General features: G+C 39.8%; 1 protein-coding gene across 1 annotated transcript; it reads left to right on the forward strand.

The window, feature by feature from the left end:
- The first annotated feature begins 20,158 nt into the window (after positions 1-20,158).
- HSPA5 (heat shock protein family A (Hsp70) member 5) lies at positions 20,159-25,913 on the forward strand. The gene is made up of 9 exons (XM_069082748.1): positions 20,159-20,308; positions 20,512-20,756; positions 21,149-21,380; positions 22,042-22,179; positions 22,878-22,990; positions 23,074-23,464; positions 23,592-23,829; positions 24,050-24,217; positions 24,990-25,913. Exons 2-9 carry the CDS (start codon positions 20,623-20,625, stop codon positions 25,547-25,549), a joined length of 1,974 nt encoding a protein of 657 aa, XP_068938849.1. The 5' UTR covers positions 20,159-20,308; positions 20,512-20,622; the 3' UTR covers positions 25,550-25,913.
- Positions 25,914-26,433: the final 520 nt, after the last annotated feature.

Consider the following 26,433-nt stretch of genomic DNA (forward strand, 5'->3'; position numbering starts at 1 on the left):
CCCTGGCATTGCCTGGGACACCCTGCCCTTCCCAGTTAATTCTTTCACCTGCCCTTTCATAGTGGCCCTCATTATCTGCACCTAGCCCCACCCCCGATCACCACTCCTTGATTCCATCTAGACCCCTTCTCTGTTACCTCCCAGTCACCCAAACTATTATCTACTCCTAGATCACTTTCAGATCTTCCCACAGTCTTCTGTATACAAGGTCCATCTTGCCTTCACTAAAGTGCTCAGATTCCTCAACAGTCTGGCCTGCTTATCAATACAAGTGTCATAATATCGAGAATTCTTAAAATCCACCTCAACTGGGGGCCGCTAGGTTGGCTCAGTGAATACCACTGGCCCTGGAGTCAGGAGGACCGGAGTTAAAATTCAGCCTCTAACACTTAGTACTAGCCCTGTGACGTTGGGCAAGTCACTTAACCCCAATTGCCCTGCCCCCCCGCTCCAAAAAGCAAAAATAAAAATAAAAAAATCCACCTTAACTGGTGTTTTAATAAACTTTGTCTCTGACTGAAAGCTTGGGTCAAATTCATTCAGACCCTTATTGTTGACCCTTAAATTTCAGGATTCCCAACATCCTTAGATCTCAACATTATTGCATTTTGCAGGTGAAGAAACTGAAACAGATTTGACCAAAATCACAGTTAATGTATCAGACAGTGGATTTGAATACAAACATTCCTGACTTCAAGTCCAGAGCTCTCTCCACTGTACTACCAATTGCCCATTTTATTTATAGTATAAACACTCCCTATTTCCAGTCAGTTCTAACCAAGAGACCCAGGATCTCTGAACTTGTAGAACTCACAAGGATGCCTACAAAGACTGACATAAATATAGATGTACATTTATATAGAGATATATGTATGCATGCATATTTATATATAGATATTGATATCAGTAACCTTTGTTACTGCTGTTAAATAACTTATGCTGAGAAAAGGAAACACAAAGCAGAAAAGGCAACCTGGGAACCCAAGCTGTTCCAAGGTGGACCAAGGCAAGACTTTCATAATCAAATAGGTGCCACATGGAAGTATTCCTTGTGCCGCTAAGAAAGTTTAATCCCACAATCCACTGACCACAAGAAGGCCAGAAAAAGTCTAAAGAAAAGCTGGAGCCCAAAGTTCTCTTTCTCCTTTTAAAACTGAGGGGCAGTCTCTCAAACTCTGTCACAGGTCTGGTGGACCAATAAGGGATTGATTTTTGGTTATGGGAGGGCTTGGGGAACTTTTTTTTGGTTGATTGGTTGTTTTGGGGTTTTTTTTCCATTCTAAATTGAAGAGTTCTTCAGCATTTAGCATTTATTTTTCTAGTTGTGGCCAGGACACAGATTCAGGATTCTGTGGGAAGTGTCCCAGTCAGGACACTTATTACTAGAAGTGACCAAAACCCAAAACCTATCTCCATGAATATTTCATAGGATGGCCACCATTACATCATTAACACAGAAACTATACCATTACTTAATTAGCCCTGCAGCCCCCCCACCCCAGTTTATTAAATACTCTTTTTCCATAAGCTTTCTCTCCTCTCTCAATTTCAAACCCCATTCTCTTAAGCTTAGACAAGCATCAGTTACTGTACATTTATTAATAGTAAGAAATAATATGAAGACATAAATTAATACTTCAACAATGTATTTATTGGCTTTGAGAAAGGTGACTAGAGTCACTTCTACTCATGATGTCGGCTGCTAACTTTGGGTTTTTTTTCCCTCAAGGCAATCAGGGATTAAGTGACTTGCACAGTATCATACAGACTAGTAAATATCAAGTATCTGAGGCTATATTTGAACTCAGGTGCTCCTGACTCCAGGGTCGGTGCACTGTGCTGCTAGCTGTCCTAACTACTAACTTTTAGAAAACACAAGAACTACAATCAAACAATCTAGTTCTCTCAGCATGGCAATTAAAATCTCTCAGGAATTCTTCTCAGAGTATATTCTCCCCAGAATGAGTTAAGCTCAGTCCTCTCAAAATGTCTTTTCAGATTTTCTCAATGACAGTTAACTCACTCCCCAAGAGTCTATTCCCTCTGGGTTGTAGATAAATGAACAGTATCCAAAGTTTCTCTGAAAGGGGCTATTTAAGATAGGGTTACATTTGTATTTGTAGCTTTTAAAAAATATACTGCACCACAATGAAGAAGTTACCTACTAAGAAGGTTAGGGTTGCTCTGGAGACCCCAAAATACCAACACACCAGGTCCTGCCAAATGAATTCTACTTCAAGTCTTTTCTCAGCCTAAGAAAAGTAAAGCTTATTAAAAGTTTGCTTGTATTAGACACAGAGTAAGCCTGTGCTAGGTCATTCTATGGCACTCTCACAACCATGAAGACAGGATGGGGTCTTATATACAGAAGGTTGTGGGAAGAATCTATGGGTGGTCTAGAGGAGGAGTTTGGGGAGGGTCTTCAGGAGGAGTTAATGAGGTCAATGAGTGATTAAGGATGGCAAGGTGCTGGAGGCCACAAACAATGGTGGGCTTGGTCAGTTCAAGGGTGGGTTGACACTTTGATTGGGAAGTCTGGTAACTGAGGGTGGGAAGTCTAGTAACAGAAGCTTGGGCTCAGCCACTATGTAAGGGGTTATTGCCTCATGCAAAGGCCTCATCAAATGAGATGATTTAATCAGAGTCCAAGGGAGGTTCCCAGAGCCTGTACCTCAAGGGCTGGCTCAAGGAGAGCTGAGGGGGCTCCTAGAGCCCATACTTCATCAACAACACTGCCCCTTTTTTGTCTTTTGTTACTTTTGATAATGTATATCCTTTGAGAGTCATTTAGAGTCTTCAGTCCTTTCCCCCCACATCTCAGTGATATCTGTGAACTCCAGTAGCCTCTGTTCTTCCAGACCTCTAGTTCAATCTTTACTACCCTTACTTGACACATCTGTGCATAGACATATGAAGCTATGTTTTTGTTTGTTTTCTTGTATTCATTGCTAATTCTCTTCTAGGACACTGCTGTCTGCAAAATGTGCTAATCTTCCCTACTGATTTTATTTTTTTATCTTGTTTCTGCTATCTCTTACTGTATCTGTCTTGGTAGAACTACGTAGTTTAGGGCTTTTTAACCTTTTTTGCATCGAGGCCCTCTTTGGAAGTCTGATGAAGCCTAAGGATCCCTTCTCAGAGTAATGCCCCCCCTTTTTGGAGGGGTGAGGGCAGGACAATTGGAGTTAAGTGACTTGCCCAAGGTCACACAGCTAGTTTTTGTGTTAAGTGTCTGAGGTCAAATCTGAACTCAGGTCCTCCTGACTCCAGGAGCAGTGCTCTATTCACTGCGCCACCTAGCCACCCCTCTGAGTAATGCTTTTTAAATAAATGAAAGAAATTTCAGTAAGAGGTTAGCGAAAATAAAGATCCATTCAGCTTTCATGGACTCCTTGAAATCTATCCATAAACTCCTTAGAGTTAAAAACCCATGATGTAGAGATTTTTTCTTCCTCTTTCATTTTCACGATAAAGGTTTCTTTTTCTGATAAGATTTTTATTGGCTCTCATTAGGTACATACCATCCTTGATGAACAGCCCTGATCTTTTGAATGGAAATGATCTTTCTTCCTCAAATTTCTCATAGTATTTTGCCTATACTTTGAATTTGCATCTATTCTAATTCTTCCCTTTATCACACTTCAGAGGGTCATACAATGTTAGAACTAAAAAAGTGTTTAGAGATCATCTTCTCCTAATTTCCTTATTTGCAGATGAGATAATGTTTTTGGAAGTGTTTTCTAATCAGACCCCATCACAACCAACACCATCAGACTTAAAGGTCCTTGAGATCAGAGTCTGTATTATATTGTTATAGTCCAGCATAGAGGTTAAACAGGGTTAAGTGCTTTGCCCACAGTCACATAGCTAGTAAGAATCAAAGACCAAGTTTGAACTCAGGCAGATGAGTCTTTCTGACTCCAGCCTGGCACTCTATCCAATACACCACCCATCTGATCCTCCACTAAAAGGGGAGAAGAGGTTGAGGAAGGTGGTATTGAGGCTTGAATTAGCAGAGTCATGATGAGCTTAGAAGAGAGGAGCTGGGAGGGGCATTTATTCCATGGAAATAGCTTAGATGGTTTGAAGTCTTTCAATTCCAACATTAATCAAGCTCCAAGATTTCCTATTTTTATATAAATTAAATTAAATTTCTTGTTGTAAACACAATCATGCACTAATTTTAATTATACATAAACAAGATTTTCATGATAAAAAAAATTTCAGCTATATTCAGAGGTCACAATAACACACAATGATGACAGATAGGAGGAGGCAGGTACTGGACCTGGGATTTCATTGATATAGAGAACTCCCAGATGAGGAAATACTCTCCACTAATATAGGTTGGCACTTTTTCTTATAGTCTAATAGGTTGGCACTAGCTCTTACAGTCTTAGAGAATTGCCTAGAGCAGAAGTATCAAGTATCTGTTAGCACATATATGTAGCCTGTGACACTGCTGAGTGTGGTGAAAACCAGATGAAAACATAATTGAGAAATATTTAACAAAAGAAATAAAAAGAAATGAAACATAGATAATGTTAATATATGGTTTTCTAAGTCAATACTATGCCCACAGTTAGCTATATGTATAGTTTAGTGGCTCCACATTTCTCTCTGAATTTGGTATCACCAGCCTAGATCACTGAAAGGTTAAGTGACATGCTTAGAGTGACATAGACACTACGTGTTAGAGATAGGACTTGAATTCAAGTCTTCCTGAATTAATGCCTTTCATAAAATCATAGAGTTGGAAGGGAATTGATTTAATTTCCCATCCAATAGAGGAATCTCCTCTTTAACATCCAGGGATGTGCTGACACCAGCTTGAAACAGCTCTCCAGAGACAATTTAAAAGATTTTCCATTGTAAGCACTTACACCTCAGAAATTGGCAAACCTTACAAATCAGGGGTGATTTATTATTTTGTTGATTGTCTAGACTAAAGAGAACCATGGAGAGAATGTAAATAGTGCAGTTTAAACTTAAAAGTGTATCACATGTGCATTTGTAGGGAAGGAGGAGTGCCAGTTGTTAAACATTTGCCAGGACAGCCCTGATAACTTTCCCAAGGTGGGGCTATCTGGCCTCTATTTTAGTGTTTCTGGTCACAAGGAGCTCACTCCTTTGCAAGACAAACCATTCCATAACTTCCATTCAGTGGTTCTAGTTCTGCTCTTTGTTGCTACTAAGAATATATGCACTCTTTCTTTCATAGGAAATATTTTAAATAAATATTCAAAGATAATTAAACATATTGTTCCTATGTAATCTATTTTATAGATTAAAATTACCTTGTTTCTTCCATAATGTACAGAATCTTTACCATGCAAGTCATCCTCCCATTTTGACTTTTAAAAGTAATTTCAGTAATGATTTTTAATTTTCATAATTCTATGAAATGGATAACAAATTAATTGCTATTACTAATATTTTCATTTGATGGAAAAGGAAACAAAAGTCAAACAAAGCTAAGTGATCTTCCAGGGTAAGCATCAGAGTTAGGACTCAAATGTTGAGAGCATTGTTTCAGAACTAAATGATACCTTAGAGGTCATTCCAATCCTACCCTCATTCTAGGGGACTTTAACATACATGTTAATATTCTTTCAAATACCCTAGCTTTCCAGTTCCTCTCTCTACTTAGTTCCCATAATCTCCTCTTCCATTCCATTTCAGCTACACATAAAGATGATCTTATCCTTGATTTTGCCATCACCCACAAATGTTCTGTTTCCATATTCAAGAACATTGTATTTCCCTTATATGATCATAATCTTTTATCTTTCCATTTCTCACTATGCCTCACTTCTCTTTAAGTTCTCCTAAACCTTTGTTCTCACAGTTGAAGAAGTTACCCATAAAGAGGGTTACGGTTGCTCTGGAAACCCCAAAATACCAACGCGCTGGGTCCTGCTGAATGAATTCGACTTATGCCTTCTCAGTCAAAGAAAAGTAAAGTTTATTAAAAGTTTGCTTGTATTAGACACAGAGTAAGCCTGTGCTAGGTCATTCTATGGCACTCTCACATACATGGAAGGAAGATGGTATCTTATATACAGAAAGGTTGTGAGAGGAATCTAAGGGTGGTCTAAAGGAGGAGTTTAGGGAGGGTCTTTACATCCCTGCCGACTATCATCCTGTCCTTCTCTTCATCTTTTTGTTTAAAATCCTTTAACAAGCTATATACAATTGTTTCCTAAACTCCTTCTTGGGTTTTTGGTTTGGGGTTTTTTTTTTTTTTTTGGAGTAAGGAAGACCCAATTGCAAAGCAATTGGGGTTAAGGTACTTGCCCAAGGTCACACAGCTAGTAAGTGTCAAGTGTCTGAGGTCACATTTGAACTCAGGTCCACCTGACTCCAGGGCTGGTGCTCTATTCACTGCGGCTCTCTCCTCTCTTTTAAAACTCTTTGTAATCTGACTCTCAGGCCTATTGTTCAACTCAAACAGCGCCACCTGGCTGCCCCATATTTATCTAGTACTGTTTCTCTGTGTAGTCTTCACCATTATAATGGTAAAGGTTAAGGGTAAGGACTGTTCTTGCTTTTTCTCTGTTTCCTTAATATTCAGTGGAAGAGCCAAAATTCCAGGGCATCTTATCAACATTGTCCTTGCCATCATTATCAGCATCACCATATTCCACATAATAAAATCATGTACAAATAAAGAGGTGGCACATTATTAGAGAAGAGACACTAGATGAGGAATCAGAAGACCTGGATTCGAATTCTCATTTTTTCCACTTCCTATGTGACTTACGATACATCAGTTTACATTTCTGACACTATTTTCTTGTATATCAGATAAGTATATTGTACAGAATTATCTCTATGTTTAACCTTCAGCTCTAAAGCATATGCTCCTCTATATTAGTTCCATTAAACTAATTTTGGGGATGGAGAAAAAAAGGGTCCAGGTTAGTGATTTTATTGGTATAGGGACCTCCTGGTATGGAAACTCACATCACTGATATAGATTGCTAACATGCTTTACAGTCTTAGAAAGTTACTCAGGCTTAGATTTGAATGGAAATTTACCTTTTTGTGTGGAGTTGGGGGAGGCAGTCAGGGTTAAGTGACTTGCCCAGGGTCACAAAGCTAGTAAGTGATTGATGCTGAATTTTAACTCAAGGCCTCTACTCTATCCACTTCACTACTTAAATGCCTAGAAGTTTCCCTGACAGGAAGGCCAGTTCTTTATCAATTACACTATGCTGCATCTCTTGGTTTCCCATCTTTTATACCTTCCTTTCCTCTAGTTGCTTTTCAGGCTAGTCACACTGGCCTCCTTGCTGTTCCTTGAACAAGACTGTCTCTTGACTCTAGGCATTTTTTCTGGCTGTCCCCATACTTGGAGCTCTTTATCTCCTCCTCCTAGCTTCCCTGGCTTCCTTCAGGTCTCAGCTAAAATTCTATTTCTGCTAGAAACCTTTCCCACTTCCTCTTAATGCTAATAATGCCTTCCCCCTGAGATTTCCTCCAATTTACCCCTCTCCGTATTAATTATATGCTTCTTAATTTTATGCCATTAAATAGTTAGATTAAAAGACTTCTTGCTGAGGCCAAGTTTCAATAAAAGTACAGCCTTGTTCTAAGAAATACATGTTCAGTTTCTAAATGTTTTTGATATTTATTCTGTCCTTTACTCTCCCCTATTGTATAGCTCAGAAATTTAATTCAATGTGGGAATTTACTGAATGAAAAAGGCAGGTCTATAGTTATTAAATTAATCTGAGATCTACAGAAATTGAATATTGAATATTGAAAAATTGAAAAAATATTGAAAAAAATATTGAAGTATTGAAAAAAACGAAAAAAGGAAGAAATTGCCACATAGCAAAAAAAAAAAAATGTGACTAGAGAGTCGAGAGTTCTTTTATTGCCCTACTGTTTCATATCCTGCTTCCCACCTGACCTCAGTCTTGGAATTCCTAGCTCCTTCAAGGCTTAGATCAAAAGTCACCTCCCTCATAAAAACTTATCTCGATCTCCTCAATGTTCTCCCCATAAGCCTGTTAGTGTTCTCCTTCACCAAATACATATCTTATACACTTTGTATTTACTTCTCTGTGTTCCTGTTCTATACACCCAGTAGAAGTTTTGCTCCTTGAAGGGAAGGATTACTTCACCTTTACTGTATACAATGTTTTCTTGGTTCTGCTCATTTCATTCTTTATTATTACATGCAAGTCTTTCCATGTTTTTCTAAAATCAACCTCCTAATCATTTCTTTTTTTTTTTTAAGCAATCAGGGTTAAGTAACTTGCTCAAGGTTGGGATTCGATCTCCAGGTCATCTGACACTGGAGCCGGTGCTCTTACTTGCTGTGCTACCTGGCCGCCCCCTCATCATTTCTTACAGTAAAGTAGAATTCCATCACAATCATATACCACACCTTATTCAGTGGTTCCCCAATTGAGGGGCATCCCTTCAATTTCCAGCTCTTTGCCGCTGACTTACATTCTAAGTTCTCGTCCTTCTTAGACTTTTTCACAACTTTTGGCACTGTTGACCCTCTCCTCCAAGAAGTTCTCTGATCCCTTGGCTTCTGAGACCCTCTTTTCTCTTGCTTCTCTTTCTACTTGTCTAATTGTTCCATCTCAGTTTCCTTTTCTCACTCTCCATTCATTTCTTGTTCCCCAAAGCATAAGTATCCCTCTGGGCCCTTTTTCTCTTTTCATTTCATCATTGTTTGAGAAGCTGGAAAATATTTCTTCTGCACCAACACATGCAGAAAACCCCATCTGAAATTCATACAGTATGGATGGTGAGCTTGCAGCAAGAGTTTATAGGACTTCAGGTTGAGCGACTGATCTGGGTAATGTGAAATCTCTGAGAGGACCCCAGGTATCTTCAGGTGCCAAAGTTCACTTGGAGATTAGCAGGAGATCAACACCTGCATCTACTAGAGTCAGAATCAGGTCACCACTCACATCATAGAGTGAAAGAATAGATTTTCCCCTATGACTGTGATGTTGGGGATAAGAATGAATGACAGCTGTCGTCTGTCAATGGTCTATGGGAGCTTTCATTACCTTAAGAAGAGTGAAGTGGGGGCAGCTAGGTGGCGCAATGAATAGAGCACCAGCCCTGGAGTCAGAAGGACCTGAATTCAAATGTGGCCTCAGACACTTGACACTTACTAGCTGTGTGACCTTGGGCAAGTCACTTAACCCCAATTGCCCTCCCTTCCTCCCTCCAAAAAAAAAAAAGCAAAGTAGCTAAATTAATTTGGTGTACAGATCTATCTAGCAGCATTAGAGAACTAGTCACATTGGAATCTCAGCATTTTCCTTTATTTTCTTTCTATTTCATATTACGAATGTTTTATCATTTCTAACTATAATTTAAATGCTTCCTTCTAAGTCATGTGGGGGAAGAGATAAGAATCTAAATGGCAAGTGAAGCAAGAACTATACCATTCTTTAGACTTATATACCTCGAACCTAGCATAGCACCTGGTATATAGGAGGGTGTCTAACAAATACTTGTTGATTGATTAACAATCAATATATATTTGGTAATTTTCTCATGGTATATATAGTCTAGATGGTGAAATAACAATTCCAAAAGGAGATGAATTTATAAAATATAATTTGCAAGTTATTGAACCTAGAGGAACTGAGGTTAAAGTAGGAGAAAAGATGCTTAGGCTCTCTTCCTAAACTAACTGTATCCATAAAATTCACCCCTACCCAGGGAAAAGGGGCAGCTATATGTGTCACAGTGAATAGAATGTTAGACCTGGAGTCAGGAATACCTGAGTTCAAATCTGACCTCAGACACTTACTAGCTGTGTGACCTTGGGTAAGTCACTTAACTTTGTTTGCCTCGGTTCCCTCATCTGTAAAATGAGCTGGAGAAGCAAATGGCAAATCACTCTAGTATCTTTGCCAAGAAAGCCCCAAATGAGGTCAGGAAGAGTTGAACACAACTGAAAAATTACTGAACAACAACTCTCCATTCAAATGAAAGACAAGGCTTGAATTAGCAGCAGGGTGATAAGATTAGAAGAGTTTTATCCCAGAGGGGCATTGTGTTCTGTAGAGTCCAATTTCTGCACTAACTGGTGTTCCTTTTTCCAGTCACTACTCTACAATTTGGCTTTCGCACAGCTGCCAAAATAATCTTAAATCCTACAAGTAGGATTATTTCACTCCTCTGCTCAAAATTATTCAGTGGTTTTCTATTATTAGCTCCAGGACTATGAACTCCTGGCAAAAGCCTGGCATTCAAGACTTTTTACACCCTTTCAGTTTTATTTTATATTATTCTCCTTTATATATGCGACCTTTCAGAAGAACTGGGCTATTCACTGTTCCCTCATCTTGGCACCCCACCTCCCACCTTTGTGAATTCTTTGAAGTTGGATCCCATGAATGAACTCTTTTCCCCTTATAAGGCTTTCAAAGATCTTATCTTCAAGGTTCAGCTATTCTTCTATAGAACCGTTTCTAATACACCCTCTTCAAATATTTCTAAGGCACCATTTGATCTCACATCTGTTCCAACACTTCATCTTTTACTCTGCCAGTCAGTTAACAGGCATTTATTAAGCACCTACTGTGTACCAGACATCGTGCTAAGCGTTGGGGATAAAAAGAAAACCAAAGACAAATAACAAAACCTGAGAATGAACCAAAAACGCCTATTCTTAAGGGGCTTCCCGTCTAATGGGGGAGACGGCATGCAAACAGCTATGTACGAACATTATATATGTGTGTATACGTATAGAGAGAGAGAGAGAGATAAAGTGGAGATAAGCAACAGAGGGGAGGCCCCGAGGAGATCAGGAAAGGCCTTTTGTAGAAGGTAGGGTGTTAGCTGGCACTTGAAGGAAGCAAAGGAAGCCAGGAAAGGGACATGAGGAGGAAGAGAATTCCAGCCAGTGAAAATTCCCAGAGACTAGAGAAGGGGTATCCTATGCATATATCGTGTTCCCCCATAAAATATATATATATGTTCCTTGAGGGAGAGAGTATACTGTTTCATTTCAGTTTTTGTACCCCTCGTACGGGCTTGGGGAACCTGTGATCTCGAGGTCACGTGTGGCCCTCTAGGTCCTCAAGTGTGATTTTTTTTACTGAGTCCAAGTTTTACAGAACAAATTCTTTTATTAAGGATTTATTTTATTAATGTATTTTTATTAAGGATACTATACTATGTAGCACAGAGTAGGTGCTAAATAAATATTTGTTGAATTCAATTGACGATCAATAAATATTTGACACATTGCCTTAGACTTCACTTAAACATCAATTGAACCCAAGAGCAATTTTAAGTTTTTAAATTGTTGTTTTCCTTTACTGTTTTTTAGAAATATATTTTGAATTTCATAGAATGATTAAGATTCAAAATAGGACCAGACTTTAGGCAGATCCCTCATTTTACACATGAAGAAAGTAAAACCCAGGAAGGGAAGGGACATGCCCAAATTTCCTTCGAGTCCCAAGGTCTAATTTTAGAGCTAGTCAGGGCCACAGAGGTGATAATCCTACTTTCTTTTACACTGGTTAGTACCAACTGGAATATTGTGTACAACTCTGAACACTCTAACTTGGTTGTAATATTGACAAGTTAGAACATATCCTGAGTAAGATGACCAGGATATTAAGGACACTGCTTGGGGCAGCTAGATGGCGAAGTGAATAGAGCACCGGCCCTGGAGTCAGGAGGGCCTGAGTTCAAATCTGACCTCAGACACTTAACACAAAAACTAACTGTGTGACCTTGGGCAAGTCACTTAACCCCAATTGCCCTCCAAAAAACAAACAAAAAAAAGGATACTATTACCTATGCCGAGATGAGGATTAGTTGAAGAAACTGGAATATTTAGCCTGGAGATTATTTAGCAGGAATCTCTTCAAATATGCATTAGGTTGACACGTAAAAGAGAATTACATTAGTTCTGCTTGGCCCTAGTGGGTAGACCAATGGGTAGAAGGTCAAAGAGAGGCAGATTTTAGTTTCCTCATAAAGGAAAGAGGTGGAATTTCATTAATGTTAATGCTTTCTCTACTAATACAATTCATAACCCTTCCATGGCTATGGATTTGTGAGTTGCTATGGCCAAAAAAATAAGCCATTTGGTATCTGATTTTCTGGTGTTATGACTTCTCAAATATAGTTATACTACATCTTTGGACAATAGTTTGTTATTTAGCCTGCCCTCAAAGCCTTTTTTAGTTTTACAGAGTCTGACATAGCTTGTGATCCAATGATAAATCTTTGAGACCTTAAGATCACTTTTATGTTTTAATGAAGAATTGAAGGACAATCGGTGGAGATCTTAACATAATGATGAAAACTGCCTCAAAGTGGAATTGGTGGTGGAGGCAAGTCAATAAGTTCACCATCACTGTAGGTATTCAATTGGAAATTGAAAGATTATTTGCTAGAGATGTTGTAGAGGGAGCTATTATTTATGTAGAGGTTGAGCTAGTTGGCCAGTGGGGTAGATTCCTTCCAACTCTGGAATTCAGTTATTTTATAATTTCAAGGGATTTTTATTCTATATTCAATTTAATAAATATCTATAAGAATTATGTGCCACTTTTTTTTTAAAGCATTTGGGGTTAAGTAACTTGCTCAAGGTTACATGGCCAGTTATTTTTTGTGTGGGTGCCAAGTATCTGAGGCCAGAAGCGATCCTTTATTTTTTTCATGCTTTTTTTCTTTGTGTTTGCATCTTCTTTCATAAATTGACTAATATGGTAATATGTTTTGCATAATTGAACATTTACAACCTGTATCAAATTACTTACCATCTCAGGGAGTAAGGAAGTGAGGGAAGGAGAAAGAAAATTTAGAACTTAAATTTTTTTTTAAATGAATGTTAAAAATTGTCTTTAGATGTAATTGGGGATAGGGGCGGCTAGGTGGCGCAGTGAGTAAAGTGCGGGCCTGGAGTCAGGAGGACCGGAGTTCTGTTCTGGCCTCAGACATTTAACACCCACAAAAAAAACTAGCCGTGTAATCTTGGGCAAGTTACTTAACCTCAATTTCCCTCCAAAAGGCCCCCCCCCAAAAAAATTTAAAAATTGGATGTAATTGGGGAAAAAGAATTATGTGCCACATATATAACATATCAAATTTTTTGCTTTGTCAGTGGTGGGGAGGAGAGAGAAGAAGGAAAATTATTTGGAACTCAAAATTTTTAAAAATGAATGTTACAAATTGTTTTTACACATAATTGGAAAAAATAAAATATTTTTTTAAAAAGAATTACGTACCAAATATTTAATGAAATAAAAATATATTTAAAAAATTAAAAAACAGAAAGAATTATATGCCAGAACTTTTGCTCAGGTTTAGGAATAACAAAAATTTAAAAACCTGAGTCCTTACCGTCAAGCAGTTTATAATATAATGGGGGGGAGGATGAAAGAAAGTATGATATATACCTAAACAAATATGATACAAAGTAGAATGTGATAAGACCAAAGAAGAGCCAGGTTGTGAGCTATGAAAATTTTGAAATGAAAAAGATCACTTAGTTCCAAATTCTTCCTTTAAAAAAAAATCCCACACAGGTTTTATATGAAGACACTAGAGCAACAGATGGATTTAACATAATACCTCCAATATTTCTAATCTCCTAGAAGAAGGGAGTGAAAGAAAAGGGAACATGCATTTATTAAGAATCTACCATGGGAGCAGCTAGGTGGTACAGCGAATGGAGCACTGGCCCTGGATTCAGGAGGACCTGAGTTCAAATCTGGACCCAGATAGTTAACACGCACAAAAAAACTAGCCATGTGACCTTGGGCAAGTCACCCCAATTGCCCTCTAAAAAGAAAAAAAAAAGAGTCTACCATGCTAAGCACTTTACAAATAGCTCATTTGGTTTTCCCAACAACCCTGTAAGATCAGGTTCTATTATTATCCTTATTTTGCACTTGAGGAAACTGAGGCAGCCATGACTTGCCTACGGTCACATAGCTAATAAGTGTCTGAGGCTAGATTTGAACTCAGGTTTTCCTTACTCCAGTGCCTTCTTTCTATCCATTGCACCATCTAGCTGCCTCAGAAGTATGTGTCATGAACAGAATTAGAGTTAGTGGAACTTGGGTTTGAATTTCAGCTCTCCCATTACTATGCATATGATACTGGGAAAGTCAGTTCTTACAGAATTTAAGCTTTGGAAAGAACTATAGGGGTCATCTAGTTTCATTTATGCCTCAACAGGAATTTTCTACAAGATCCCTAACAAGTTTTTATCTGGTTTATGTTAAAAAACAAAACAAAACAAAACAAAACCCAAAGATAGGGAACTTATTCCTGGGGAAAGATAGTCTATTCCACTTTTGAACAGCTCTCATGGTTAAGAAGTTTTTCTTTATTATGAGCTGACATCTATCTGTCTTTGCAATTTCTCCCCTTGTTCCTATTGTCCTCTGCTGGGATCAAGCACTTTAAGCCTTCTTCCACCTGAGAGCCCTTAACCATCTTCTCTTCCCTAGGCTAAATGCCCCCAGTCCCTTCAAATCCCTGATTGTCAGAAGACCTAGATTCCAGTTTCCTCCCCATCCTGGTTTCCTTCCTATGGTGCATGCCAATATCCTATTTGTATGGTGTCCAAAACTGAGACTCAATGTCTTCATCTTTAATACAGAGCTAATAGTACTTCTACTATCTCTCTCAGAGAGTTGCCCCAGGAAAGCAATTACTAAATTTGCAAGCACTACTGAGATGGGAACTGTTGCTGTTGTTGCTGTTAAGCAAGGTCTTTTATTTGGATACCTAATAGCATCCTCCGAAAACAGGAAGGGTTTATCGAAGCAAAAATAGGGAGTCTAGACCCTGGAGGTATTATGCTGGAACCTTAGCTATGTCAAAGCTCTTTCCTTGGCAATATAGTGTCTCCTCCAGTCAATGTAAACCCTCTATTGTTTCAACAGTCAGGTCCCACAGTCTCACCCTCCAAACAAATGAACTCTATAAATGGCTTTGGGAATGTCTCTTTCTCTACTTCTCTTCAGCTGAGGGAAAGTTGGTGTTACAGTGAAGAGTGCTAGCCCTGGAATCAGCAAGAGCTAAGTTCAAATGTAGCCTCAAACACTTACTAGCTGTATAATCCTGGGTAAGTCACTTAAACTCAGTTTCCTCAACTGTAATATGGGGATAATAGTAACTACCTCACAGGGTTTCTGTGCAGATCGAATGAGAAATTTATTTAAAAAAACCAAAGCACTTAGCACAGTTCTGCAATGTAGCAGGAGCTTCTCAAATGGGTCCATTTTTGGCTAAACATTACTGTAGTTCATTTGAGTCCACAGTCATGTCTTTTTTCTCTCCTCACATGTCTAAAAGTTGTTTCTCTAGTTTAAGAGAACCTTCCCACTGTCTTTTGGAGTAGAACAACAGCAACAGTACTTAAGTGGTATCTCCATTTGTCTTTCTTACTCCATTTTCCTCTGCTGAAGCTTGAATGGGCTCTGCTTATGATCATGGGCAATTCTTCAAAGATCTTCAAAGAGAGTAGAGAGGGGTTGATATGGTCTTTTCCAGAGGTTGGAGCCGGGAGCCCAGAGGATTCAGAGGGAGAGAGATTACTCCTTTATCTACATATATATAATTTGATTTCAGCAATGCTATGAAGTAGGTCTGAGGGCTTGGAACTAGAAGGGACCATAAAAAAAATCATTTGGTCTAATTCCATCTCTTTCCTTTCTTCCACCCCCTGCCATTTTTAAATTTTTGGTCCAGATCTATGATTACATCTACTTAGTGAGCTCCTCATTAAGGAACCTTACTATCTACCAATGAAAATCAGCAACTGCTCCTGTAATTTATAGTCTTAGAAAGTTTCTAGGGGCTCTGGGAGGTTATGTGACTTACCCAGGGTCACTCAGTCATAGTGCCACACGTAGGCTTTGAACCTAGGTCATCATTACTTTGAGTCTGGTCTCAATTCCGTATTTCTCACTCCACTTACCTGTCACATTTAACAAATGAGAAAATTGAGATCACTTGAGAAGAAGTCACATAAGTGGCAGAGCTGAGTCAAATTCAGCATTTTGATTACAAATCCAGTATTTCCCACACCCCACTGTACCTCAGAGGGCAGAAGCAGGAGGCAATAAATGGAAGATACAAAGATGCAAATTTTGTCATCTTTAGGAGGAAAAACTTTTTGAACATCAGAGCTGGTAAGCAGGGCAGATATTAATTTAACAGATGAAGAAACAGAAGCTTAAAAAGGATAAGTTAATTGCCCAAGGACACAGACTATTAAGTAGAAGAACTGAAATTATGGCATTGGTCTTCTTACTATTAATCTGATACTGTCTATCATATCAACTTTCAATTATTTAGGACTGATTATTAAATTTTTAACTATACCAGGGGAAACCTTTGACCTTAAGGCCACATGTGACCTCAGGGCTCAGGTTTCCTACCCCTGTACTAAGTGTCTTTTCCATTCTAATTTTATTTTACAGATTGCTAATCATATTTCTAGAGGCAAAGGAGGTAAAAACAGAGTGGAATAGTGAGAATAGCTGAGGACTCCTGTTTTAATCTTACTCTGCTAATTATTACATATATGACCTTGATCAAGTCATTTCCTTTTCTCTGGACCTCAGTTTCCTCATTTGTAAAATGAGGACTACATGACCTCTAAAGTCCCATCTACCTTTCATATTCCTCGTTTTACAGTCAGGAATTCTGTGTTCTATATATAACCTAAAACAAATTGCTTACTGTCACAGGGAACAGGGAGGTGAGGGAGAAAGAAAAGTTGGAACTCAAAGGTTTTTTTTAAATGAATGATAAAAATTGTCTTCACACATAACTAGGGAAAAATAAAATATTATTAAAGGTCAAAAATGTCTTTGTTCTAAGGTACTAATGTTAATATTCTATATTCTAAGGCTCCTTCCTACTCTAACTTCCTATATTCTGTATTCTACTATTCTGTGTTCTGAAGTCTCTTCTGGCTCTAATGTTTTTATCAGTCTGTGATTGTAGGTTTCTGTTTAGTCAGCTAAGATTGCCTACATATTTCCTATTGGATCTTCAAAATATTGCCTGAAAATTGCATTAGATATTACACATTATACATGTGATGAATCATGTTTTCAAGATCTCCATCATGATTAATCACCTAATACATTTTACATTCTCAAGGGATTAGGTTAGTATCAGCATTCTGAACTTTACTGAAAGGAAGTATGATTAGTTTGGGTGAGTCACTATAAGACAACACATTATTTCAGGGTGAGTCTGGGACTACCTGCTTTCTCTCTTCAATTTTGCCCTTATTTAATATTAGAAAATCATCTGAGATTTTCAAACAAAACTTTCTTATAAATTTTATTGTCATAATGTCATCAATTAATCATATTGATCTAGGAATCTATGATTGAAATGAAGGAGTTGGGTTAGATAATCTCTAGAGTTTCTTTTAATTTTAACATTTTTTTTTTGTTCTGTGTCCTAACATTCTGTAGTCTAAGTCAGACTTCTAATTTTATGTCTTTAACATTCTTGACTGTAAAGTGCCTTACAGCTCTGACATTCTAAAGTCTTCTGATGCAACAAGAAGAGGGGTCATTGTTACAGGAGTATTGCAGGACCAGCACAATAAAAGGATGATGCAATCATCAAAGTAATTTAGGAGCCAAACCTGTGTGGAGGAGTATAATTGGAGGGAACTTTTTAGAAGAAAGAAATTTTCAGCTAACATGTGACCAGAATGGGATCTCAAAGAGAACACTGTGAAAAAAGTTTCAAGTGCCATGTGATCAGCCTATACATAGAAGCGAAGACTCACAAAGTTGAAAAAGATCTTAAAGATGATCTAGTCCAACCCTTTCATGTTACAGAGGAGAAAACTGAGGTCAAGGGAGGGGAATTAACTTGCTCAAGAGATAACAAGGAGGAAAATTGGGACTCAAAACTACAACTGAACTTTAATTCTTCTGGGAGTACATGACACCAAAAAGTCCCATTGTTCATTTTATCAGTATAACCTGGTGTGCTGGTCAGTAAAGTGGAAGTCAGATATTCTTGACAGTATCTGATGGTAAAACGGAGATTCTACCAAGATCTCACTCCCTATCTCACAGAATTGTTGGGAGAAAAGTAAACATTAAAGTATTATAGAAATGTGAGGGTCTGTTTGTTTTGTTTGTTTTTGTTGTTTTGTTTTGTTTTGTTTGTTTTTAAATGTATGATCCTGGAGGGAAGAGCAGGAATCACAAATAAAGGTATTGAATGGCTGACAACCCTAGAGTATGAAACAAAGTACCTATGAAATGTGTGGGAGGATAAAGGACTCATTTCTAAGTGAGAACAGCTTTCTCTGGAGATTCAAATCTTCATAGTGGCAGTAACAAAGTCATAGTGGTAAAGCAGCAAGGAGTCAAGTTATAACTACTAGAGGCAGGTGAAATAATGACTTACTATATGGGTAGTGGACCAGACCCATCACAATGTCAGCTGTTGGGTAGAAACATAATAGCACTGGCAGAGAAAATTTAAAGGGTTCTCTTGAAAGAAAGAGAATCCTGAGAAACTTATCCTGCTTAGAGAGGAAATAAAAGTAAAAATTTAAAAGTAAAAGTTTAAAAAATGTCATCTCAGGGAGGGCGGGAGGGTTGGGGAAGTGTGATGTGATGTTTAACTTGGAGAAGAGAGAAAGCTGTGTGGTATAGCAAAAAGAACAAGGCTAAAGACCTAACCCTGAGTTAGGACTCTGATACCGTGTGTCACCTTAAGAAAGTAACCTTTGCTTCTCTGACCCTCAGTCCTTCCCTAAGGAAGGAGGTTGAACTAAAATGAGCTCTAAGGTCCTTTCCTGCCTTTATAGTTTTGCTGTCTTCAGGTATTTGAAATGGATAGAACACTGGGCCTGGAGTCAGGAAGACCTGAGTTCAAATCCAACTTCAGACACTAATCGTGGCAAGGCACGGTTTGCCCTGTTTGCTTCAGTTTCCTCATCTATAAAATGGGTGGGAGAAGGAAATGGCAAACCACTCTTTGCCAAGAAAACCCAAGCGGGGTCATGAAGAGTCGGACATGACTGAAACAATGTTAACAACATATGGAACAGGGATTAAAGTAGTCCCCGTTGGCCCCCAGAGTGGAATACTGGGAGCAATGGCTAGAAATTAGGGTAGACGGATTTCAGCGGCAGACAAATTACCTAATAATTGGAATAATTAGCGCTGTGCTGCAATGTTGTTAGGCTGCTTCAGATTTAGGTTTTGTTACTAGAGCAAAGGACGTATCATCACTTGTCAGCAATATTGCTGGAGGGATTCCTTCTCCAGTGGGCGTTGGACTAACTGCCTTCTCAAGTACTTTCAAACTATGAGATTCTAGGAAACGTAGTGCGGTAGAAAAATCCCAGGGCTTGGAAATGGACCATTTGGTTCTACCCCATCTTACAGAGAAAAAAACGAGCCCAGACAGGTAAAGTGATTTGTTAATTCCACAGCCGATGAGTTATTTAACAGTCGGGGCATCTGAATTCTACTCTGAATAAACCAAACCATAATTTACTGTGCCAACACAAGCAAAACTCCTGCCCTCTCTGGGCCTCAGTTTCTTCATTCATAAAATGAAAAAGTTAGAAACTCTCTAGGGGTAACTTCAGTTCTAAACATTCAGCGAGTCTTCCCTAGATGCTAGGTACTGATACTCGCCGTGGGAGGGAGGCACTAGGAGTATAAATGCTCCAGGGTAAAAATATTTAATGCTCTGAGACTGCAGCACCAATAGGCAGCGTAAAGAAAGATCACAACACAGAAGCGAGGATCGGGGGAGTCAACGGGAAGGCGGGGAATGCTTGAAGGGGCGGGGATCTGAGCTCCCAACACCCCAACAGGTAACCCGGCTCCCAGCCGACACCCACACAAGCTCCATAGAAGCTCCAGAGAGAAGGTGGGACCAGGGCGGCAACCAGCGGAAACTGCCCTGAGGATTGAGAGGCCGGCGCGCGCCACACTCAGGCGATGGACAGCGGCTAGACCAATTGAATGCTTCCGCAGGGCCCAAACGCCTCTTCAATTGGTCCTCTTGGGCGCAGAGCAAGGCCAATGAGACCCTGGGGGGAGGGTCGAGGCAGTGACGTAGGCTGCGGCTGCGGCCGCCTCGAATCGGCGGTGGCCAGCTTGGTGTTTGAGGCCAATGAGCGGCGTCCAACGCGCGGGGACTCCACCAATCGGAGGCCTCCACGACGGGGCTGGGGGGTGGATATATAAGAGAAGTCGGGGCCGGCTCAGGGCCCAGACTTGACCAACGGACTGATAGAAAGCGTGTGAGACTATTGAGAGTTCCTCCAAACGAGCCGTGCGAGGTAAGCGCCACGACCTTGGGCCCTAAGCTAGGGAAGGGAAGGAGGGGAAGGGAACCGGACTGAGCTAGGCCTCACCCAGATCCGCCGCTGCCTCTGCCGCCTGGGCCCGGCCGGCCCTGGGGGGAGCTTCCGCTCATAAGCAGCCACGATGGGCCCCGGAAGGGCCCCGGCCTCTTTAGCGAGCGCGGCCCGTGTTTCCGCAGGTTGTCCACTGTTCACACCCCAGTCACCCCAGTTGAGGGAATCTTCTCGAGCGAGTGGAGCGGCGGAAGGAAGCGCAGAGGAGCAGGAGGGCGGGCGGACCTACGGACAGGATGAGGCGCTCGCTCGTGGCGGTGGCGGCAGCTCTGCTGCTCCTGGCGGCCGTGGGGGCACGGGCCGAAGAAGACGACAAGAAGGAGGACGTGGGCACTGTGGTGGGCATCGATCTGGGCACCACCTACTCGTGGTAAGAGCAAAAGTCGAAACATCCCCGAGTCTCGGGAGTTTGGGGGGGGGGGGTGGCCCCAGAGCGTTATATGCAGCCCCGGCTTCCGACAGCCATTTCTGGGCCTGGGTTAGTGGTTGGGTGGGTCCGGTATGGAAAATGTCCACGGGCCTTTGTTAGGCCTTGCTGCCCTGGAAGGTGTTTTTCTTTGGGACTGGGGATGGAGACCGGAGACGGGCTCCTGGAGGGGGCGCAGGCCCGGGCAGGTGTCTGGCCAGAAACCCGATTTCTCAAGGTCGGGGCAGGGGGAGGGTAAGCGGGGAGGACTCGTTTCCAGCCTTTTCTCTATAGTAGTGGCTTCTTTTTCAACAACTGTGTCTAATTGTTTTTCTCTGACATGTTCCATTCTCTAGTGTTGGCGTGTTTAAGAATGGCCGCGTGGAAATTATTGCCAATGACCAGGGCAATCGAATCACCCCCTCTTACGTGGCCTTCACCCCAGAAGGAGAGCGGCTCATTGGTGATGCCGCCAAAAACCAGCTTACTTCAAACCCGGAGAATACCGTCTTTGATGCCAAGCGGCTGATTGGCCGCACATGGAATGACCCGTCTGTGCAGCAAGACATTAAATACCTGCCTTTCAAGGTTTGTTTTTCTCTTATTGTGAGTTAATAATATATTGGTAGGATGAAGGAAGTTAAACCTCAGCTCTGTTACTGAACTTTGATTTCTTAAAAGAGTGATTTGAGCATGTGGCATCTTCCCTGAGCCTTACTTGATATTACTTTAATGTGATAATCCTTGTTTTGAAGATCTCAGAGCTTGGTGGTTTGTTTTGGGGTTTTTTCTAGTTCTATGATATCTAAAATGATTTGTCATTAGAACTCTTAAGGGTTCTTGAACAAGCAGTATTCTAATAAAACTAAGCCTAGGAAGAACACAAGTTCTTTGTAAGGCAATAGTATTGGTCCAGCCATATTACAAAGGAGCTCTTTTTAGAATGTGATCAGTATTGGCTTTGATTAAAATTACCAAAAGTTCTTGGAAAGTATATTCAACAGAAACTTTATATGACTTTTGAACCGCATAGTACTGGTACTAGGGGAACAAGTTAGGATAGTTCAAGTTCCCATGGTATCTAGTAAGTAATTTAAGACACTAATACCGAATTCACTTATTGGGAGAAATATAAAGCTATATAATGTCTTCATAATATATTAGATTCTTGTAACAAAGCAGACATGTGCCTATATTTAATACAATTCATTTGTGTATAAATAATCAGATCTTAATCCTTTTAAAATAGGTGGTTGAAAAGAAGACCAAACCATACATTCAGGTGGATGTTGGGGGTGGACAAACAAAGACATTTGCTCCTGAAGAAATTTCTGCCATGGTACTAACTAAGATGAAGGAAACAGCTGAGGCATATCTAGGCAAGAAGGTAATAACTGTAGAAAATTGATAGTCATTTGGGAAAATGTAGAACTCATTCATAATATTTGACATTGTTATAACATAGTCTTGAAGAGAGGTAAAATGGCATACTACATAAAAAGCTGGCCTTGAATGATGTGCTATTTCTGACACATGAGCTATGTGACCTGTGGGCAAGTAACTTAACCTTTTAGTATTCTGGGCAATTTGACTTTTAAAATCCCATCAGAGTTTTAAAGCAGGTGCTTGCCTACACTGGAAGAGGGAATTTCTTATGCCAATAGTGTAACACCTTGAAACTGGTTTAATTGGTGATAGAAGGATGGGTAGGCAAGATGCAGCAGTAGAAAGTTCCCTTTACTGAAGTCTAAAGTACTAAAGTACTTTACTGAAGTACTAAAGTCAAGAGACATAAGTTTTTATTTCAGATGTAGTACTTGTTAATATTTTTGGAAAGATGACTGTTTTTCCTGTAAAGTGAAGAGAATAGATCCAATAAGATCCCTTTTGTCATGATTCTATGGTGGTTGCTGGCATACCATGGCCTCAAATGAATGATTCCTTCCCAGCGCAGTATGGCCCAAAACAGAAGCTTAGGCTAGGATGATATCTATGTCCATGCCAGTTCAGAACTTTAATTATGAATAAATAAAATCACAGTGGAACTGATGTGAAAGCACTTAAAAGGACAACTTTTTGTTCTAGGTTACTCATGCAGTTGTTACTGTTCCTGCTTATTTCAATGATGCCCAGCGCCAAGCAACCAAAGATGCTGGTACTATTGCTGGTCTTAATGTTATGAGGATCATCAATGAACCGTAAGTATTTAAAACCTGGGAGATTTAAAATGTTTTGGAAATAGGAGGAATCCTGATCTGACTTAGACTTCTTTTCTCACCAGTACGGCAGCTGCCATTGCCTACGGCCTAGACAAGAGGGAGGGAGAAAAGAACATCCTTGTGTTTGATCTGGGTGGTGGCACCTTCGATGTGTCCTTGCTCACCATTGACAATGGCGTGTTTGAAGTGGTGGCCACAAATGGTGACACTCACCTGGGTGGAGAAGACTTTGATCAGCGAGTCATGGAGCACTTTATTAAGTTGTACAAAAAGAAAACTGGAAAAGATGTGAGGAAAGACAACAGAGCTGTGCAGAAACTTCGACGGGAAGTTGAGAAAGCTAAACGGGCCTTGTCTTCTCAACATCAGGCTAGAATTGAAATTGAATCCTTCTTTGAAGGTGAAGATTTCTCTGAGACACTGACTCGTGCCAAGTTTGAAGAACTAAACATGGTAGGTTTATAGTAGATGGGAGAGTATGGTATTGTGAACTATGGTGGGATAATGGATTTTACTTACCCTGTTAATTATGGTATGATAAGGACATCCAAGTGATTACATATTACTGGTTCTGTTTTAGGATTTATTCCGGTCTACTATGAAGCCTGTCCAGAAAGTACTAGAAGATTCAGACTTGAAGAAGTCTGATATTGATGAAATTGTTCTTGTTGGGGGCTCTACTCGGATCCCTAAAATACAGCTATTAGTGAAAGAGTTCTTCAATGGCAAAGAGCCATCCCGAGGCATTAATCCAGATGAAGCTGTTGCTTATGGTGCTGCTGTCCAGGCTGGTGTGTTGTCTGGTGACCAAGATACTGGTAGGTCAACATCTTAGCATTTCCAAAAAGACTAACAGAATTCCCAACATGTTTCCCTTTGGGGCCATTATCAAGAACTAGCTTATAATTTGTGACCCGTATTTGATTCAGGACCATTGAGATAGATTAGAAATAATCCACAGGGCTAACTGGTGATAGGGTATGCTAAAGGACTATTACTAATGTATATCTTTAACCTAATTCTTATTTTGTCTCGTAGGTGATCTGGTGCTCCTTGATGTTTGTCCTCTTACACTTGGCATAGAAACTGTTGGTGGTGTCATGACCAAATTGATCCCAAGAAATACTGTTGTGCCCACCAAGAAATCTCAGATCTTTTCTACTGCTTCTGATAATCAGCCAACTGTCACTATCAAAGTCTATGAAGGTAATATATTTTAATATAAAGAAATAAACCATACTAAGTGAACTTGATCATTTATCAAGTGTTTTCCTTAGAATAGTACTTAAATTAGAGATGAGAAGATGGAGGATAAAGAAAAAAACTTGCCTATGGCCCCAGCTAGTAAAGTATCAGTAAGGGATATAGATACCTGTATACTACTCTGCTGACCATCTTGGGCTCTGAGAACTAGGATGTTGCTCCTCTGTAATTCCCAGGTACTAGGGTGGGGAATATATATACATATCCAAAGTTCCTACATCTCATCTTCTTCTAATTGAAACCATACTGCCTTTAGCTAGTAACTTTTTGAAATAGGATACTAAGCTAAGTATTTTGCTTATACAAAAACAAAAGATTAGAGCCTTCTATTTTGATTGGGCTACTTTTGGGGAAGGTAGTTCTTAGCAGTGCTATACTTGGAGCTAATGTTGAATAAAGGTATTAACTCTGTAAGTTGGAAGACTTGGGTTTGAGTCAGTTATTTTGATTAACCATTGGTTTGTCTCCCTTCTCAGTTTGCTTACCTGTAAAATTAATTGTTAGACTAATAAACTACACTTAGCAATTTGTTAGGCCTACTGTAGAAGGAATAGGGGTTAATCTAGAAAAGGTGATTTGAAAATTAAACTTTTATTAAATTAAATTTAAAAATTAAATGTGATGTTAGTAACCTTGTACCAATTAGTAGTTAGTAGCAACTTGTACCAATTTGTGTCATAGCAGCATTGTAAGTAATGTTGGAATATCTTTGTAGGTGAGAGACCTCTGACCAAGGATAATCACCTCCTGGGAACATTTGACCTAACGGGAATTCCTCCTGCTCCTCGTGGGGTCCCTCAGATTGAAGTCACCTTTGAAATAGATGTGAATGGTATTCTTCGGGTCACAGCTGAGGACAAAGGTACAGGGAACAAGAACAAGATCACCATCACCAATGACCAAAACCGTCTCACGCCAGAAGAGATTGAGAGGATGGTAAATGATGCAGAGAAGTTTGCTGAGGAGGACAAGAAGCTTAAGGAGCGCATTGATAGCCGAAATGAACTGGAGAGTTATGCCTATTCACTAAAGAACCAGATTGGTGATAAGGAAAAGCTGGGTGGAAAGCTCTCCTCTGAAGACAAGGAGATTGTGGAAAAAGCAGTGGAAGAAAAGATTGAGTGGCTTGAGAGTCACCAGGATGCAGAGATTGAAGATTTCAAAGCAAAAAAGAAGGAACTTGAAGAGATTGTCCAGCCTATTGTTAGCAAGCTCTATGGTGGTGCAGGGCCTCCTCCAGGGAGTGAAGAAACAGGAGAAAAAGATGAGTTGTAGACACCACTTGTGTGTGTTGTAATATTGTAAATACTGGACTCAGGAACTTTTTGTTAGAAGAAAATGGAGAGAACTCAATCTCGAATGTAATTGGAATCTTCACTATGGAGTGGAGTTGAAAATGCTATAGCCCAAGTGGCTGTTTGCTGCTTTTGTTAGCAGTTACTCATGGGGGGTGGGGGGAGGGTTGGAAGGGAAGGGGATAGGGGACTAAAATTGGCTTGAAGGGGGGAGGGGCAAAGAAACCTGGGTTGGGAAATGTGTTCACCTTGAAATGTTCTATTTAACAATTGGGTCATGTGCATTTTGGTGTAGAACTTTTTTTCTACCATTAAGTGATACCAATAAATGTTTGTTATTTACACATTGGTTTTAGTGACTTAAAAAAAACTGACTTCTATGACACATTTGAAGTTTACAAATAACCCAGTGAAAAGTAAGAGATTGCTAGTATTAGGACTCATTTTATAAGAGCAAGTGATAAATCGGCTTTCAGTCTTCAAGCCTAGTGGTACAGGTTGATACACTGGAGTCACTGGAGTTTAATACCTCAGGGCTGCATGAGGACTTCATCCCCTTACACACAACTAGTCAGTACTGGGCAGAAGTAATAAAACAGGTTTTCAGAGTTCTAGGCTAGTATTTTCTATTCTTTCAAATGGATTAGAAGCATGTGGTAAAAAGGTTTCATTCACCTTCTAGGATAAGGATTCTTAATCTGGGATACATGACTTCAAATGGGGAAAAAATTTTTTCAATGCCCAAAGGGTTTTCTTTTGTAATCTCGTGTATGTGTATCCATTTAAAAACATTCTGAAAAGGGGTCCATAGACTTTACACCATATAACGAAGGAGTTCGTGATAAGAAACAAAGTTGAGAACAA

This window comes from Petaurus breviceps, unplaced genomic scaffold (genome assembly GCF_028583685.1).
Source record: "Petaurus breviceps papuanus isolate PSGF00001 unplaced genomic scaffold, PetGlider_PUasm1.0 171, whole genome shotgun sequence".
Classification (NCBI taxonomy): domain Eukaryota; kingdom Metazoa; phylum Chordata; class Mammalia; order Diprotodontia; family Petauridae; genus Petaurus; species Petaurus breviceps.

Excerpts from the sequence above, each read along its gene's own strand:
- HSPA5 (XM_069082748.1), top strand. The coding sequence starts at position 20,623 with ATGAGGCGCTCGCTCGTGGCGGTGGCGGCAGCTCTGCTGCTCCTGGCG. Across the intron at positions 20,757-21,148 it reads CTGGGCACCACCTACTCGTG|TGTTGGCGTGTTTAAGAATG; the intron begins GTAAGAGCAAAA and ends TCCATTCTCTAG. Across the intron at positions 23,830-24,049 it reads GTCTGGTGACCAAGATACTG|GTGATCTGGTGCTCCTTGAT; the intron begins GTAGGTCAACAT and ends TTTGTCTCGTAG.